Here is a 20,035-nt window from a genome sequence, read left to right as displayed (position 1 = left end):
CAGATTCCAGGCCGAGTTTAACTAACCACTGACAGCTCTGTAAACAAAGCAAGGACAAAAAGAGCCCGCTTCCCCCTTTCTGGTAGTCATTTTGGGTTTGGGGGCTGCAGGGGAATTCTGGAATACTTGACTCCATGGCACAAAAACGCAGGGGAAACGGGCTCCTCATTTAAAGAGTTGGAAGGGGAAGGTCTTTCCGGAATTAAAACCATCACAGAGGAGGTAGGAAAGGGTAAAATGGTTGGGTTACATCCGTAGAAAGAGCAGAGATTTTAGAACTTGGAAAACAGCTTGATCACCACTTAACTGCTTTTAAAAATGTTGCTTCATGATGTTTATTCATGATGTTACTGCTGCAGTCTTTATTAAAATCCTGATGCTTCTTTGAGAATATGCACATTATATGCCTAGATACTGTATTATTTTATTTCTCGCTTTCACTTTTCTCCTAGTTCCTACATATTCCTCTTCTTGCCACTTTTCTTTTCTGTTTATCATTCCTGTTTTCCTCCTTCTTTGTTCACTTTTTCATAACTTTGGTCTGGGGTTCAGCAAGTTACAAAGAACAAAATCATTCAGTAGAATTTCAAGTGATTCTACCAATATTTCAAGTCTTCAAAACCTCTCTGTCTCCTGAGGTCTTCTTAAAAGAATATATAATCTTGGGATCTTACTCACTTGTCTCTAAGAGATTCATGAATGAGACTGAATTTAACTTGGCTCAGGAGTCAGAAATTGATCACTGGCTACCTTATCAGCTTTCTAAGAGTAAAGAAAAATCAGGAGACTGGCAAATGGGAGAGGGTCCACAGTGACTGAAAGAGAGGTAACACACTGAGTTATTTATCTATGATATTGACTCTACCTCCTCTCCTTCAGGTCCAGACGTCATCTGGTCTCCCTGAACCTGAAATCACACCATGGATGATTTTGAACGTCGCAGAGAACTTAGAAGGCAAAAGAGGGAGGAGATGCGACTCGAAGCAGAAAGGTAAGGATCTAGGGTGAAAAATAGTTGTATTCCCTTATTAACAACGTTGGTTTCAGGCCTCAAAGACCATCCTTCTGAGAGGCCAAATGTGGTCATACTGCACACCAAACTGTTTGCAAAAGTAGTTATGGAAAATTTTTCTGCTAAGACTCTAAATTTAGCATTTAAAAAAGGAAAACAAACAAGGATCAAGAAAAAGAGAAATTTGAGAGGAATCAATTGATAATTGCATATTGATAATTCCATTTAATCAATACCTTTCACATTGGAATGTCTTAAATGACAAAAGTAATGTGTGAGTGAAGATTTAAAAGGCTTATATAATAAGAAATGACAGGAAAATGCCAAGTATTGAATATTGGAACCATTTAGGAAATGAGAGTCTTCAATCTAAAAAAAAAAAAACAAAAAACGCAAAAAGCCCTGGATGAATCTTGTGAAAAATTTTCATTCTTATTAGAAAAGTATTGAACTCTTCGGATCTACATAGTACAGGTTAACAGTGGGCTATGTTACCGAGGAGATTCTGGGTGTAATTGGAAGCTGTTCATGTCATGTGAGGCCTCTAGAGTGGTGACTACGAGGTCAAACTGGGGAGATAAAGCTTTGGCATATAAAACCTGGGGCATAAATGCATATTTTAACATTTTAGGCCTCAGAACAAAGGACAGTGTGGTATTTGATGTGACTTAAATCAGATGTTCTTTTGAGAAAGCAGGTGAGGCATTCACAGAGAGAAAAATGTTAAACGATGACCTTAAAATCAAATCGATTTTGTTCCCAGTAACTCCAATGCACAGATGAAAGATGACTCTTTAACGATCCCAAAGTAGAAAAGTGGAAACTTACACCTATAATGAAAAGTATTGTTCTTATGTTCTACTTATTTGTATGGAGAATGCAAAAGCAGAAGATAAAATAACTGCCTATGATAAACTTGGCCAGAGTCAGCTGCCATTCATGAAATGACTAAACATGTCCACAAGGCACTATGGATGATACCTGCATTCTGTTGGTTCAAATCCTAGCTCTGCCATTTACAAGCTGTGTGGCCCTGAGCAAATGATTTTTCTCTTTAAGCCATAGTTGCCATATATATAAAATAGGCATAATATCTACATAGCCTGTGTGATTGTTGGGAAGATTACTGAGCTTCATGAATAGCCTAGTCAGGTACCTAACACATAGTAGTTTTTTGTAAATGATAGTTTTTCATAAATGATAGCTACTATTATTATTAACCATTACCACTAGCCAAACAAGTAAGAAACAACATAGCAGCATAGCCAGAGCTAAACCATCATGCCAAGAAAAGGAAAGGTAGTCATCATCCTGCAATGGAACTAGTCAGAGAAAGTTTCTTGGTGGAGGTGAGCCATGGAGGAGGTAATGATGGTGATGAAAAGGGAAAGGGAACCTGTCTAGGTGAAGGAATGACACCGGCAAAAGTGCAGAAGTAGAAATAAGAATCCTGGTGCAAGAAACCTGTTGAGTGTTTGAGGGAAAATGGACTGGACTTGTATATCTTGGCTGTTCCTATTTGCTATACAAGGAATAGACAGAGACTTAACAAGGGAGTTATATGGGATGACACTATGCTAGAGAAACTTATCTACAGTGGACTAGAATATGGGGATACCAGTACTGGAAGAGATAGTATGGAATGTAGGATAATGAGGCCTGAATCAGGTCAGTGGGTGTGGAAATGAAGAAAGATCAAATATGAGAGTCTTTACAGAGGGAGAATTAGCAAACCTTTTAAGAGAGCGAAGAACTTACAGATGATTCCAAAGAATATACATCTGAGAAGCTGGAAGGAAAGTCTCTGCTTTGTCCCAAATGGAGGATTTCCTTCTTGAATGGTCAGAGGAGCAGTGTTTAATTTCAGGTAGAAACCACATCCAAAAAGAGATTTCCTGCAGGCATGTGGAGATAGGAAATTTCACTCTTTGTTCAAAAAGGGAGAGAAATCATTATTAGAGAAATAAATTTGGGCAGACACAGTATGGTGGTGCCAGTACAAAAGCTGAAGGGATATTCCCAAAAAAGCAAGCATAGAAAAAGTGAGCGATCATCAAGGTATAATGGAAACCATCAAAGAAGACAATGTACCAGGGAGATGGGGGAGAACCAGGGAGAGTATGAGGCTCAGTGCTGAGTGGACATGGTGGACATGGAAGTCTTGTGGGCGGTGGCTGGGCTCAGTGAACCACACCTCTTATTCCTTCCAATGCTGTGTTATTTCACCTCAAGTTCTCATGATAGTCTACAAAATATCTTCATCCAACAACTATTTATTAAGCACTAACCAGGTTTAAGTGTGCTAAGGATGGGAAAAATAATGGTGGTAAAGAAGTAGACATGGTTCCTGCCTTTATGTACCTCACAGCATGCTAGTAAACCAAAGTGTAACAGAATCAGAAAGCAGACAGGTCAGGGGGTAGGGGCAGGCCTGATAGAGTTGTGGCTAGAGAGGCTCAGGACTGGGGATGTAGACATTGGGCATCAGGCTAGATTGCCATTGTCAGCTTCTTTCCTTTCCATGTGAACAGGGGGTCAGGGAATCATTGACAGAGGTGTGACAGAACTAAATTGCTGTGGTTAGAGCCATACTGTCATTAGAGTGAATAAACCCAATTTCTTCAGATTCAGGACTTTGCTTAAGAATTGACCACACAGCTACATGGCTTGTTCCTTCGACTTTTTTTGTTTTGTGTGGAAGAATTTGTCTTCTTTTAATTTGTCTTCTTTTTAAATTTGTCTTCTTCATTCTTTTACATTCAGACGTAAAAGGAATGTACACAGTAAATCTTATGTACCCTGAATAACCTAAAATAAACGTACACAAATTAATCCTAACCTTGTTTAACTTACATTTCTGTCTGTATTACTTCTTTTGGGATAATATATTGTTTTCTTTTCTGTTTTTATTTCTTCTTTTCTTCCTTTTCTTTCTTGCTTCCATTCATTGCCTTCCTTCCTTCTTTCCTTCTTTCCTTCTTTCTTCCTTCCTTCTTTCCTTCTTCCCTCCTTCTTTCCTTCTTCCATCCTTCCTCCCTCCTTCTCCTTCCTTCCTTCTTTCCTTCTTCCCTCCTTCTTTCCTTCTTCCATCCTTCCTCCCTCCTTCTCCTTCCTTCCTTCCTTCTTATCCTTCCTCCCTCCTTCTCCTTCCTTCCTTCTTTCCTTCTTCCCTCCTTCTTTCCTTCTTCCATCCTTCCTCCCTCCTTCTCCTTCCTTCCTTCCTTCTTTCCTTCCTTCCCTTCCTTCCTTCCTTTTCTCTCTCTCTCTCGCTCTTTCTTTCTTCTTAAGGAAGAGTAGTACTTATGTATTTCCTTATACTCGTACTAAGTTTACCTTTCCATGTTTCAAGGTGAACCTTCTAGTTCTGCTATTCTGAGATTTGGTAAGTCCATGTCCACCCTTCAGAATTTTGTAAAATCTGATCATTTATGGGAATAGTGAAAGTCAGGCTTTATGGTTCAGTCAGCTCTGGTGGGAAAGTGCAGGGTGTGTGCAGGAAATAGGTGGCCAGAAGCAGAAATCAAGGCCATCTAAAATCATGGTTTTGATCTGAAGACAAAGGGCACGTGAGACCCTGAGCAAGTCCCTCTTCCTTTAGCTCCAGACCTTGGCTTCCTCCTCTAAAATAAGACTAGCCATTTTCTCTGGGGTATTGGTGGTCATTTTAATTTTTTTTTTTTTTGCTTTTGGTATTGTAGATATTTCTTTACAACGATCATATGTTACTTTATTTAAAGCCAAATAAAAATTAAAGCAATTTTCTATTTTGAAAAAAAATAATTCTATGGCCCTATGCAGTATACCTGAGCCCAGATGGAAGAAGACTTAACTTCTCTTTGATTTTAGGGAACTAAAACAAAGATTGCATCCCTGATCTGGAGGGCAGTTACCAACTACCGGTAATAGAGTGGCTCCAAGGCTCAGAGCTGCAGATTCATTCACTTACTCTCAACACACTTTCACTGGGCATCTATTCCACAAACAGGCTCTATTTTGGGTACTGAGAATAGACCCATAGAGTAACAGTGTTGGGAAATATGTGCTTAACCCTTTTCAACCTATCTAAAACCAAGTAAAGATCGAGGAATTATACTTTTATATCCTCAGACATAACATGTACCCCGTATGGGTTCATACTTATTAAAGATGACCCACAGTCTTTGTACACTTCACCCTTGCAGACAGTGTGGGGGACGGCATACTACTGAGAAGAGAAAGTCCATTGACTTTCCTTACCCATAAAAGCTTTCCAAATAAAAATACCCTGTTATTTTTATTTTTATTAGTATTGAGTTTGATTACCAGGTGCAGTTTTACGTTGAAATGATAAACAATTTAAAACTTGTCCTTTTCCCCAGTGTTATAACCATAGATTAAAATAAACCGAATTTTTACACATTTTATTCTTCAGAAATAGACCTTTTCAAAGACTATTTTGCAAGCTAATTGCAGGGTTTGTGCCATGCTGGCTTGCATGTGCTTGGGACTGGCATTTACTCACTGCATCCGAGCTGTCCTGAGACTCTATCGTCCACATATCTCCTTCTAAGGGTTTTAGCCCAGTTCATTTCAAATAACCTCGTCTGCAAACGTAGTGCATCAAAAAACGTTCTTCCAGCCGGGCACGGTGGCTCATGCCTATAATCCCAGCACTTTGGGAAGCCGAGGTGGGCGGTCAGGAGTTTGAGACCACCTGGCCAACATGGAGAAATCCCGTCTGTACTAAAAATGCAAAAAGTATCCAGGTGTGTGGTGGGTGCCTGTAATCGCAGCTACTCTGGAGGCTGAGGTAAGGAGAATCGCTTGAACCTGGGAGGCAGAGGGTGCAGTGAGCTGAGATTACACCACTGCACCCCAGCCTAAGCGACAGAGTGAGACTCAGTTTCAAAAAAAAAAAAAAAAAGTTTTTCCTTCTTTATCTTGCCCCTTAGCCTGTGCAACTTTTATGCCATTACCTTGTCCTTGTCTTTCATTTGGCTTTCTCACTCTGAGTTCTTGAGATAAGGTCTTTAGATTTGGCAAAAAGGAAGGAAGTACTTCATTTCGTCATAAAAAAAAAAAAAAATACAGATGTTGAATACCTTCAAAATGCAAGATACTATACCAAACCATAGGAATCAGTGGTCACCAGTAGATAGTGTCCCAGTGGTCACTAAGCTCCTATTCTAAGGGGATTAGTAACTTTAGAGCAATCATGACCAAAAGAAGGAGAAAAAAATTTCAGCAGGCAGAATGGAATGAGCAGGTAATCAGTGAAAATCCTTAATGCATTGTTTCTAAGCAAAAGGCACTATTTGCCCACATCTCAAATTAAACTATATTTTAAAAGCAATTACTCATTTGAACAAATAGATAAAAATGTAGTTTCACTGTTTATTATTCTCCACCAATCTCATGGGAGTAAAACATTAAATAGATACATTCTGGCCGGATGCGATGGTTCACTCCTGTAATCCTAGCACTTTGGGAAGCCAAGGCAGGCAGATCACTTGAGGTCAGGAGTTCGAAACCTGCCTGGCCAACATGGTGAAACCCTGTCTCTACTAAAAACACATGCACAAAAAAATTAGCTGGGCATAGTGGCTGGCATCTGTAATCCCAGCTACTCGGGAGGCTGAGGCAGGAGAATCACTTGAACCTGGGAGGCGGAGGTTGCAGTGAGCCACAATCATGCCACTGCACTACAATATGGGCGATAGAGCAAAAATAATAATAAAAAAATTAAAATTAAAATTAAAAAAGCTATATTCTGCTTCCTTTTCTGTTTCTGTCTTTTATTTCAATCCCTCTCCTCTGCCTTCATCTCTGTATTCCTTGGTGTATCTTCATGTGCCTCTTCCTTGGTCCACGTGCATCTCCATCAACACGCGATTTGTTTGTTTCTGTGTCTCTTCCCATCTGCCCTCCTAATCTGTCTGCTCTGGATTATGTGTGCATATACTGTTACATCTCCAGGAAATACATACTTCTGGCCAGGAAAGAGGGAGAGAGAAACTCAGTTCTCTTCCTATTCAGCAAGTATAAAAAAAAGTTACACATTTTATGTGTGCGTAGTAAAGATGGACTGCCGCCGGCCCCAGAACTAGCTATGTCTGAATGGAACATTTATGCTCGATATGAATGAGGCAACCCCCAGATGTATAATAGTGGGAGGCAGCATAGCTGGCAGTTAAGGGCCATGAGCTTCAGCATTGGGCAGCTATAGTGTCAAATCCCAGCTCTGCCACTTATTAACTATGGGATCTACCAAATTATTCAATCTTTCAAATCTTTTGTATCCTCCTCTACAAAATGGGGGTAATGAAAGTATCCACCTCACTGGGTTTCTGTGGGGATGTAAAAAGATAACACATGAAAGTATTAACACAGTGTTATTCATCTAATAAACATTCAGTAAACTCATTATTAATATTATCTAATTTGATTCTCTACAACACGGAAATAAAAAATAAAAATATGAAAGGCTTGTTTATTGTTTTGCACATCATCGACGATACAAGCACCGTAGGCAAGACGAAAGGCAGGAATTCGTGACTGATTGAAGAGCTTTGAGTGGTTGTGATCGGTAACAGTTTTTGAGGAAGGACTGCGTTGTCTCAGCTGGAAGAATTAGCACCAGTTTAAGTGATTTTTAAAAATTTGGCCGAAAGAATGTTGAGCTGTGGGTTATTTTCTTTGTTTTTTGTTTTGTTTTGTTTTGTTGATGAGGTGGAGTCTCGGTTTGTCGGCCAGGCTGGAGTACTGTGGAAACACCTCTGCTTACAGCAACCTCCGCCTCCCAGGTTCAAGCAATTCTCCTGCCTCAGCCTCTCGAGTAGGCACATGCCACCACACCCAGCTAATTTTTGTATTAATTAGAGACGAGGTTTCACCATGTTGGCCAGGCTGATCTCGAACTCCTGACCTCAGGTGATCCACCGGCCTCAGCCTCCCAAAGTGCTGGGATAACAGGCTTGAGGAGCTGTGATGTGTTTTCGGAGAAACCAGCAGCGAAGATTTTATCCATGAGAAAATCTCCAGCAGACATACTTCGCCCGACACTGGGCTTGGTTCCCCAACAAGCGGCTCTCTCACTTTCCAAGATGTGCTCATTACATTCCCAGCACCTGCTTTCTGCACCCAACATGAGTTCCTCTCACTGATCAGAAGAAAGGCCCCTATTGTAGAGTTACGTTATCAGATTCAGAAGCTCACAGACATAAATAAAGGGAATGAAAACACTTGCTGTTGTCATCATTCATACATTTTTATGGGCCTCTGAAATAAGCTTGATGATTAGACATTTGAAAGTAAACATTTTTACTACACTATAAAAAGAAGCAATTTTTAAAAATCCATGGGGTCTCTAAAGTCCCCTCCCAGAACTGTATCACTGAGACTTTTTTACATGATTTAATAGAAATGACCAATCAATGATTATACAACACACACCCCCTCACACACACAAACACACACACTTATTCAACATGCTTAGCATCAGGACCTTGACATTTTTAAATAAAATCTTTTAAAATGAAATTTCTATTATTTTATCATCAGAACATTATTTTCCATTAAGAAGTTAAATATAATATTCCTTTGAAACTATCTAAATTATCAAAGTAGCTATATTTGCTCAAAATTTCCCTTCAATTCTCTCAGAAAATTGATCACTCCAGGAGGCAAAAGAAAGTTAGAATTTGCCATCCAGTTTTTTACTTTTATTTTTTATTTTTTGTAGAGATGTGGTCTCACCATGTTGCGCAGTCCAGTCTTGAACTCCTGGACTCCAGTAGTCCTCCCACCTTGGCCTCCCAAAGTGCTGGGGTTACAGGCGTGAGTCACCACATACCTTCAGATTAAAAGATCTGTCGCTGGGCGTGGTGGCTCACACCTATAATCCCAGCACTTTGGGAGGCTGAGTCAGGTGGATCACCTCAGGTCAGGAGTTCGAGATCAGCCTGGCCAACATGGTGAAACCCCATCTCTACTAAAAATACAAAAACTAAGTCAGGCGTGGCAGTGTGTGCCTGTAATCCCAGCTACTCAGGAGGCTGAGACAGGAGAATTGCTTGAACCCGGGAGGTGGAGGTTGCAGCAAGCCGAGATCACGCCATTGCACTCCAGCCTGGGCAACAACAGCAAAACTCCATTTCAAAAAAAAAAAAAAAATTTGTTTTCAAGAAATTGGTTTGAAAGACATTTAAAAATATTTCTGGAAGGTTTCATATCTATTTGACATAAAAATTATACGTTTTGATATCTATTTATACTTTTTACAATCTATTTCTTTAGTTTCAGTCCAACTTGAATGTAGGGGCATGAACAAGATGAAACAGATAATTTCCATGTATAGGGATCTTTATTTGTTTGTGTCCAGTCACATAAAAATACACATACACATTGATATCCTCTCCCTCTTGTACTTTTTTCCTCTGACTCACTCTAAATAGACATTATTTGTTACCTTTGTCAATTTATAGGTAAAGATGACATACTTTGACCAGTTTCCACTAGCCTAACAATTTCTCTAAACCTAAAATTATCCTATGCTATGGTTGCCAGTAGAACATCAAGAAGTGAGGATCTACCCAAAGTGGCATCCATTCAATAACCAATTTTGGTACAAAAAAATTAAATATCTAGATTCTTAAGACTCTCACATGCTGATCCATCACTGCATTCTTAGCTGCAAAAAAAGGGTAACAAATATGTAAGTCTATATATTTACATATTAAAAAGCAATTTTGTTTTGTTTTGTTTTGTTTGTTTCCATATGTAACATTTATAATTTAACAATCCTCCATCACCTAGGGAAAGGGAGGATGATGTGGTAGTTAGGTGTGTGAGTGATGAAGTCTGATAGACCTAGTTTCAAATCCTGACTTGGAGAGAGAGCTATTAGTTGGGTTACCTTGTGATAAATTAAATATTTCTTGCTCCTTTTTATTTATCTATAAAAATGCCTCATAGAGTCATTGTAAAGATTAGGCTGGGCACGGTGGCACACACCTGTAATCCCAGCACTTTGGGAGGCTGAGATGGGCAGATCACTTGAGGTCAGGAGTTCAAGACCAGCCTGGCCAACATGGTGAAACTCCATCTCTACTAAAAACTGCAAAAACAAAAACAAAAACCAAAAAATTAGCTGCGCATGGTGGCAGTTGCCTATAATCCCAGCTACTTGGGAGGCTAAGGCAGGAGACTCGCTTGAACCCGGGAGGCAGAGGTTGCAGTAAGCCAAGATCACGCCACTGCACTCCAGCCTGGGCAACAGAGTGAAACTCTGTCTGAAAAAAAAAAAAGATTAAACTAGTTGGCCCATGGATGTAGAAAAATTAGCACAATGCCTGGCATATACTATATGCTCAAAAAAATGTTAGATGTTATTATTAAAATTGTTATAGTGTTTGGGTTGGCCTTTGGGACAAAATGCAATTTTACTGAACACAATTTTTTTTTTTTTTTTTTTTTTTTTTTGAGATAGAGTCTTGTCCTGTCAACCATGCTGGAGTGCAGTGGAGTGATCTCGGCTCACTGCAACCTCCATCTCCCAGGTTCAATTCTCCTGCCTCAGCCTCCTGAGTAGCTGGGATTACAGGCATGTGCCACCACGCCTGGCTAATTTTTTGTGTCTTCAGTAGAGATGGGATTTCACCATGTTAGCCAAGCAGGTCTCAAGCTCCTGACCTCGTGATCTGCCCGCCTCAGCCTCCCAAAGTGCTGGGATTACAGGCATGAGCCACTGCACCTGGCCCTGAATACGAATTTTATGTCTCTGTCATCTCGGTCATTATAACTTCCTGCATCCTCACCACAAAGCTTCTTTTCTATACTGACCTTGACTTTGTTGAGATGTTTTTATTGCAGTTGGGAAAGAATTAAACCCTTGGCAACATTGAAGTCTACCTGGCAAATATAATTGCTCCATGAGGAGTTCAAAATCACATATTGTAGACATGAGGCTGATTTTCTAATTCATGAATGACATATTCGTTATTTTAAATATAATGTCTAAAACATCTCTCTGAATTTCACGTTAAAAGTTTAGAGTAGTTCTCAAGTAGAAAAATAGTTCTCAAGTAGAAAAAACTATCAGCCAAATTTTTTGTCTAATATTAATAAGAAAATGAACCATCAATTGTTTAACATCAACCAAATTCCAGGTACTAGGTGATATACTTTATATACATTATCTCATTTAATCATCCAAACAACCCTATGACCTGGATATTTTACTTACAGTTGAGGAATCCTTGAGTCTGAAAGTCTAAGTAACATGTTCAGCTTCCTATAGCTAGGGACTACAACCTGGTTCTCCCTGCCTGCCCCAAATCTCAAAGCCTTCCCACTGAAACAAATTGATCCATGGAATTTTTCATGTTTTAACTGGTGGTCTTGGCTGAAAATCCATAATCTCCATAATGGCAAAATAGCTCCCCAAGATGGGGGAAATTCATTCACGGCAGTTATGCGGCAATGAGACAGCCAGGTGGGAGGGGGTCCCTGGAGAAACTCCAACCAGCCTGCCCACTGAGGTGGAGTCTCAGGAAGTTCACGAGGTTTGCAGCTGGGAGGAGCTTGGCCCCACCTCTTCCTGTGCAGAATGGGGGATTCAAATGGCGGGCGGTAAGTGCTCTAGCAGAGGGACTTTGGCCTTGGGAGAGTCCCTGTTTCCCCCTTTTCTTGCTTTTCACCCGATAAAATCCTGCTTTGCTCAACCTTTAAACCGTCTGTGAGCCCAAATTTTCGTGGCAGTGGGACAGACAAGAACCCTGTCTTTAGCTGAACTAAGGAAAGTCCTGCAGCAGCAATAGACTAAACAAAGACTACTGTGCCTAGTTGAACTATTTTTTATGCTTCTTCAGGTAAATGGCTTACATGTGTAGGCACAGTCATTATTTTGTTTGCCCTCAGAAAATCTCCTGTGTTATTCCCATTTAACAGAAAAATAGAAACAGAGAAGATCGAGTTTCCCTGCTTAAGGCAAAGAAGGCTGTTGATATGACTATTCTTGACTTTTCACTGGACATTTTTCAGCAAGACTCTACATCATTAGGACAGGGACTTAGTCACATCATCACTCTTAAAAACTTAAGGCTGTCTCTGACCTTATGAATCATCTTCCGTAGGGGAACGTTATGTATTCAGTTTTGGACCACACACTGTTTTTGAGGCACTGATGAAAGCTCTGGACCCTCCTCCAAGAAAAATGCACATATGCACCCACCAAACTTGGCACTTACATTCAGTGGCATCATGAACCTCCGTCCGCAGACCTCCTGGGGCTGATGCCTTCTGGCCAAGAATCCCTGATCTAATGAATTTTAAAACTGCCTGTTAAATATGAAGAAACTCAAGCCTAGGAGACATATCCCCTCAAGATCACCCAGCTAAGCTGTTTGCATAGTGTGGGCCCCTGGACAAACAAAGGTATCCTCATTTTGCTGTCTGTAAAAAAGTCTATGGCTATTGATTAGGAAAATAAAACATACTTTTGGAAAAGAGTGTATTCTACAATGTACTGCATGTAGAGTGCTTTTTAAAACTTAAAAACCGATTATGGATAATATTTCTAAATAAAGGAGATTAGGTCAGATTACAGTGAATAAAGTGAAAAACAAAGAAAGATGAGTGGATAGGCAGAATGATGCCAGTTAATTGTCAGGAACTGGGAATCAAACTTTGCCATCTTTGTCAACAAGGACAAAAAAACTATGGGGACTTACTACAATCCCATTTTCCATCAATTTTAGAAGTTTTTTATTTGGTGAATGTTGTGTTAGCATGATTTCTTCAAACAAAGCTTAATTATGAAACTAAGTTATGTAGGCTTTCTCCATTCTTACCAGTTTTTAGAAAATTCATCAAATGACTTTTCTTTCTAAATATGAAAAAGATAACTGATTTGATTCTTAACAGAGAAACTTATTATTTTACATTTATCACTACTATCTTTGGGGAGGATGGGACAGATTTGCAGTGGGACAGGTGCCTTTCAGAGAGTAGGATCTAGAGTCATGAAGACTTGGATTCAAATCCCAGAATCCCAGCTGGATTCTCAAGGGTGGTTCTACTCCGCCTCTCTCAGCCCATTGGTGCCTTTCAGAGAGTAGGATCTAGAGTCATGAAGACTTGGATTCAAATCCCAGAATCCCAGCTGGATTCTTAAGGGTGGTTCTACTCCACCTCTCAGCCTATTTCATCTTGTGGAAAATGGTTGTCAGAACAATTCTTCCTTATAAGGTTTAATGCAGATTATAAAGTGCTTGGCAATTCCTCAAACATGATTAGTGCTCAGTCTGTTACCTCTTGTTGCTGTTTTCCTGCTGGCTGAAGGACATGGTAAGAAAGGTGCTCTCAGAAAAGCTCTCTCTGGGGTCACCTCCCAGGAAACTCAGCCTTTTGGCAGCTACCACCTGGGGTATCACTGAACAAGGTACAACTGCATGTGTCAGATGGCTCAGTGTCTAATCTCTTCTCTGCTTCAAATCTGTTTTAGCAGCTACCTTGAAAGTGACGGGACAATTACGGATATAAAGGTCTCTATATAAAAAGAAAATTTACCTTTTTATTATCAAGAATGCTTTTCCATTTTCCCTGCTTGTTTGAAATCAAGACAAAAGCATACAATAGTCTGGTACATATCAAGGTCTTTGTCACAATTATATATACATATGTGTATGTGTGTATATCATTTAATTAATCATGTATGGTCAGCTCTCTCTACCTGGGGATTCAACCAACTCAGATCAAAAATGTAGTTAGGCCTACCATGGATGCATCTGTGCTAAACATGTACATACTTTTTTCCTTGTCATTATTTCTTAACAATATAGTGTAACAACTATGTATGTAGCATTTATATTCCCCTGCTGATACTGAGGGATGACTATATTTAAAATACTCTTTTTGCCTTGTGAAATTATCATTTCTCTTTTCATGTTGCATAATCTATGGTTTCATTACCATTAAAGCATCAACCAGAAGCCTCTGAGTGCCAACACTATATATAAATATTGTAATAATAACAGAAGAAAAATCATTGGCCTAATTTTTACAAAATGATTTTGAAAAAGTATATCCCAAATTACTAATTTATTCATTTTAATTATGAAAAAGCTGATGCATACAAAGTAATCCTATGTAATATATATGGAAGTTCTAACTCATCCTAATGCATATCCTATAAACTCACCACACATCCTAAGACCTAGGACATTTCCAATGCCCTTGAAGCCCCAGGCTCCCCTCCAATCCCTTCCCTTCACCTCCCCACCCCCAGTGGTAACCGGTGTCCTGAATAATTCATTTATTTTAAAATAAAATTTGAAATGAGATCATACGAATTTAGGTATTAGCTTCTCCAGGGCCCTGGGATCCAGGCATTCCAAAGATTCTCTCCAGACTCTCAGGTAAAGGTATCAGTGAGAGCCCACTTCCCTGAGAGGGCAAGAAGTTTGTCTTTCTAAACACACAGGACAGGCTGAGCATGGTGGCTCCTGCGTGTAATGTCAGCCCTTTGGGAGGCTGAGGCGGGCAAATCACTTGAGGTCAGGAGTTTGAGACCAGCCTGACCAACATGGTGAAAGCCCTTCTCTACTAAAAATACAAAAACTAGCCGGGCATGATAGTGGACACCCGTAATCCCAGCTACTGGGGAGGCTGAGGCAGGAGAATTACTTGAAACCGGGAGGCAGAGGTTGCAGTGAGCTGAGATGTCACCACTGCATTCCAGCCTGGGTGACAGAATGAGACCTTGCCTCAAGAAATAATAAAAATAAACACACAAGACAAATGTCCTTATGCTGTCTAAAGTTGTAAGAAGTATACAGTGTGAACAAAGAATTCTCATCAAAATAAAATAAAAATATAGGCCAGGTGCAGTGGCTCACTCCTTTGGGATCCCAACACTTTGGGAGGCTGAGGTGGGAGGATCACTTGAGCTCAGAAGTTTGAGACCAGCCTGAGCAACATAGGAAGACCTCATCTCTACAAATAATAATAATAATAATAAATAGCTGGATAACTGGATGTGGCAGTGTGTGCCTGTAGTACCAGCTACTCTAGAGGCTGAGGTAGGAGGATTACTTGAGCCTGGGAGTTAGAGGCTGCAGTGAGCTGTAAGCCATGATAGAACTACTGCACTCCAGCCTGGACAGCAGAGGGAGACCTTGTCTCAAAAAAAGAAAAAAAAGTAATGAAAGCCATCCAATATTTATATTGAACCTCTCTCTTTTGCCCTTTGGTTTTCTCATTGGCCAGCAGGAGTCACAGATCTGCATTTGCAGCTGTCATTTGGTCAGGTGGAACTGGCAGACAGAAATGATGACTTCAGTTGCTTTCAAGTCTTCCAAGGAAGTTCTTGACCTTTATTATCCCAAAGGTCCCTAAATGGTGCTACAAGAAAGTACCACAGGGCGTGAATCATGAGCATGTCGGACCAATGTGGTGGCTGTGTAAGTGGATTCTCATTCATCTGTGAATCAGGTTAAAGAGGAATCATGTGCATATTTTGTGAACAAAATCAGTTCTTTCCACTAGTTTGCTATCTAATGAGCACTATTCATCAGCAGTGGAAGATCAGTTTTTAGCCTATCCTAAATCTGCATTAACTCAGACTGTTTTTGAATTTTTAATCATTTATTCAGGGATATTAGTAAAGTACAACTTTGAATTATTTATAAATAAAGGGTTTGGTTAACATGTTAAATATGTAAGCTACATTCCATGGTTTAGTTTTTAAACACTGGAGAGTACAACTTTTTTAAACCCTTTTAAATAACTTTAAAAACATTCACTTACATTGAACAGCTTAATTTGTTAATTAGAAACCATTTGTATTTATTCACCGTTTGAATAAGCTTCTAACGTTTTGCTAGCCTGGTGGAAGTTACCAGGTAGGTAGACTTGAATATTTTTCAAAATTAAATTTCTTTTAAAGTATTTTATAATTTTTACTGGCCTTCCTTCTAGTTGATCTATTTTAGTGAGACTTGACATCGCATTTGAGATGAGTACCAATGACTAGGTTAGAATGTGAGGGCTTATTTTCCATTTTAATAACTCCCTACATCACATACAGTTCCTTTGTTGGGATAAAAATCTCAGTAAAGTACACATCGGTCACTATAAATAGCAGCTACAAGCCTGTACATTCAGGAGAGTCTCCAGAGAGTGTATTTAAAACCCCACATTGTTTAGAATAGGAATTCTTCCAATGTTCATATTTTCCATTGTGGGTGACATGGACTATCCCATGTCACATCTTCACTGGGTTCTGTTTTCCTGTATCATTTAGGAACTCAGCTGACAGTTTCCAGCGGATTGCTCAATATGTGCTTTTTATTTTTCTAAGGGTAGCCTGGGTCTTTTTGTCCGGTGGGAATTTTGTATGCTTCATGGGGCTCTCCAAATAAAAGCTAGATAACTCAGAGCCGGCACCAAAGCAACTAGGTAATGAAAGAGTCCTTTATTTCTGGAGCTAGTAGCACTACTGTGCCCGCTTAGAATAACAGCAGTCAACCCATTTTTTATTCCCACAGAAAACTTTACACTGTTGGAAGGTTTTCTGGAGGTGGGGGGAGACTCAAGAGACTAATATGAAAAATGAGCAGGAAGTGAGCAAACAAACAAGCAGGATGAGGTGATGGGTTATCAGGCTGATTCAAAGACAAGAAGCATCCTCAGGTCTAATCACACTGCATCTTTCCCAAGGCATGATTGGCAGATACAATACATGTATATCTCTGCCCACTCCTTCCTTGAACAATTCTTCTGTTTCTCTAATCAAAACTGTTGTGTAGATCTTGATCTTTTTTTAGTGGGGGCTCATTTGGGGGATCTAATATTCCCTCACTATTTGTCCTTTGATGAAGATGAGAAAGGACCTATTATTAAGAGGTCTTAGGCAAAAATTGTGATGTAGAAAGAACTGATATTTGATTCCTGTCCTTCCTGCTACTACCTTTTAAGATCCTTTAACTCTTCCTATCTAACCATGAGAGTGTATTTTCCCTGAGCCAGCATCTTCATAGCATATCCTGGCTACCTAGGAATTATCATTGCTACAGATGCCCAGTAGCTTTTGAACTGAACAGAATGAAGTTTTTTAAAACTCTATACTGAGGCCGGGGAGAAATTCCCAAATCCTTTAGTCCCTAAGTGCCTCACGTCATACAAATTATGTCTCATTGTGGCATTGTCAGAGCTATGGTAGAGCTGAAATCAGAGACATATACCCGTCAGAAAGGTGTCAGTTTCCCATGAGAACTCTGCCTGAAGTGCAGAATTACTTCTAGAACACAGATTCTGGTGTCCAGTTGGGTTATGTCATCAGAAATTAACATACGCTGTCTTTCCTACATTCTCTGAAAGGGGGTTGGAAGCCCAAATCATTGGACAGTCTGTAGAGCAACATGTCCAAGAGCACACAGTCAGTGGCAGGGTCAAATCCGGAAACCCTGTCATTTACTGCAACTCTGGCACTTCTTTTCTTTGCATTGTGCGAGGCCCCACTCTCAATGTATTACCACATTAGAGCTAAATGTCCTCTAACTCCTGCTGAAGAGATTGTCTTTTAAATCAAGGACAAAAGAAAAGACACCGGATAAAAGTTCAGCAGATCAGGGTTTCCTTATCTATAAAAGAGAACTAACACTTCTCAGGGTGGCTGAGAAAATTAAGCAAGATATAGAAAAAATGTCATCGAAAGTGTGAAGGGTAATGCGCATGACATACGTTTATCATGTTGAAGTGCCTGGGTGATTACATTGGATTCACTTCTATATTAACTACATGGAGAGTTGCAGGTTTCATGCTGGTCATGTGCTACGTTTCAAAGGAATTTTCACACTTCTTACCCTACTACCTTATGCTAGCTGACTGGCTGTCAGGCAGTCAAAAATCAGATGCTGAGGAAACACAATGAAATAAAATGTCACCGTCACTCTGCCTAGAGCCTGTCACCTCTGGAGAGGGCTTAGGACCTCAATTGCAGATTAGGAGAGCCAAAGCCATTTTATCTTCCCTTTTCCTTTAGATGTGAATTGAGGAGAAAATGCAGAAGATTTAAAATTCTAGCTTTATCCCAATCAGAAGGAAACTGTGCTGTGCTTACTAGGAGACCCCTACTCCCACCTTAGGTCTTACATGGCACTTTTTACGTATGTTAACTATTATCATCTATTTTATATGTTTATTTGTTCTCATATCTGTTTTCTCCACCAAACTGAAAGCAACTGTAGATCAGAAACTACATCTTACTCATTTTTATTTCTCCAAGACAGCATACAATGTTGAATGAACACTAATACTTTAGTCCATATCTGTGTATTAAGGCACAACTGTGACAAATTTGCTAAGCTACTTGTGAGGGAGGCAGAAATGTCAGTGACATTTGTTGTGTCTTCTAAATGCTGGCACCATCAATACCTCTCCTGGGGTTTCATCACTCCTTTGCTGAGCCTTCAAGCCATTGCGATTTCAACTCCATATCTTTTCTCTAGAGAAATGAAGAGATTTATCTCATGTATTTCTTTGATAATTAAGGATAATTGGACTTTTACAACATATAATTTTGACCACTTATGCTTATTTAGTTGCATTGTGGAGGCAAACGATATGAATTTGGTAAGAGTCCATTTCCTTTTGTTGGCCTATTTACTCTAGTACTCAAGCCCTTAGTATATCTGCAATTAGTATCTGCCTTATAAATCAGATAATCATCAAATTAAAGGGTTTATACCAAACGTACAGGAGTCCAACAGTGAACAAACTGCATAATCAAAAATTTCTCTAATGAAAGATCAAGCTTGTGGTCAGGAGGAGTAAAGTATCCAGTTAATCCCAGAAGAATGGGCAGAAGTAGGATAAGGGTAGGGACAATCTCTGGCATGTATTTATCAACATTCTTTCTGATAACAGAATGTTTAGCATACAATAGAATGTAGTGTTTAACATATAAGTTGAGTTCAAAGTTTAGATTCCAAATGGTAAATGGTTTTCCAATATTGGGATGTAATGATGGACCAAAAAAGAAAAAAGAAAAAGAATGAAGTAATACATTAGAGCCCAATACTTTTTAATCAAAATACGAGGACTTAATTATTTTTTTCCAGTAAAGTCGAGCATTTTTATAAATGGTTTATGCTCCTTGAGTAGTGCTATTTGGAAGAAGGAGGAGGAGTATTTATAAATGGAGTTTCTTCATCATAAAATATACCCTTTGGTTAATTTGTTAACATAAAATTTGTAATTCAAATAAAGTTAGTGAACTGGAACTCTCAAAATACATAGACCCAGAAGCACAATAGAATAGCCTCAGAATTGTATTTTTACCTTTCAGCTTAATTTTTGATTCTTAGATCTACTGGGAAAAGGTCAGAAGGAAAGGTAATTTGAAGTTATCCTAGAAAGACTGAATTCTAAAATACCTAGGAGAATCTCAGATTACTTCAGCCCTCTCTACTTTGCAACATATTTTAGAAAGCTGAATTCATATTTCAGATCATTGGCTTTCAAATTTGAAGTGACTGTCTGCTTTTTTTTTTTTTTTAAGTATCATCTATTTTATTTTTTTGTTGTTGTTGTCTTCATAATGTGTTAACATTAAAAAGCTTTCCAGATGGCTTCTGGCTTTGAAATGAGAAAATTGAATATTTTTTTTTACTAAATATTTTCCCTTAAAAACCTGCCAGGCTGGTTGTTATTCTATAAATTAGCGAGATAAAAAAAGGCCCCATTTGCTTTTCTTGTTTTAATCTTAATAAGAGCTTGATTTCACTGCTCAATAACGTCAAAGTAAAATAGCATCTTAAAATGGAAAAGCTTTCTTCTCCTACTCTATTTCTAATCTCCTGCCTTAGGCTACCATCATAAAGGTACCTAAGATTCTACAGAAGAGCATTTCTGAGAAATACAATGCATAAGGGTCAAATTGCATTAGGTCTCCCAGATTGAAGCAAGTGGAGTCCAACTGTAATCCACAATATTAATGAGTGTAAAGAAAGAATGGCCAGTAGAAGCTGGCCGCGGTGGCTCACA

At 39.2% G+C, this 20,035-nt stretch overlaps 1 protein-coding gene across 4 annotated transcripts in view; it reads left to right on the top strand.

The window, feature by feature from the left end:
* Nucleotides 1-20,035, top strand: part of CALD1 (caldesmon 1) — a 201,818-nt gene that overhangs the window by 89,444 nt on the left and 92,339 nt on the right. For all 4 annotated transcript variants that reach the window (XM_011972146.1, XM_011972144.1, XM_011972143.1 and 1 more), the window contains exon 3: nt 880-991. In XM_011972146.1, coding sequence (XP_011827536.1) covers nt 921-991 — 71 coding nt within the window. In that variant the 5' untranslated portion in view covers nt 880-920. The remainder of the gene's footprint in view (nt 1-879; nt 992-20,035) is intronic.

Source organism: Mandrillus leucophaeus, unplaced genomic scaffold (genome assembly GCF_000951045.1).
Source record: "Mandrillus leucophaeus isolate KB7577 unplaced genomic scaffold, Mleu.le_1.0 Scaffold1276, whole genome shotgun sequence".
Classification (NCBI taxonomy): Eukaryota; Metazoa; Chordata; class Mammalia; order Primates; family Cercopithecidae; genus Mandrillus; species Mandrillus leucophaeus.
The sequence above is the reverse complement of the archived record's forward strand: the minus strand, read 5'-3'. Positions and strand labels throughout refer to the sequence as shown.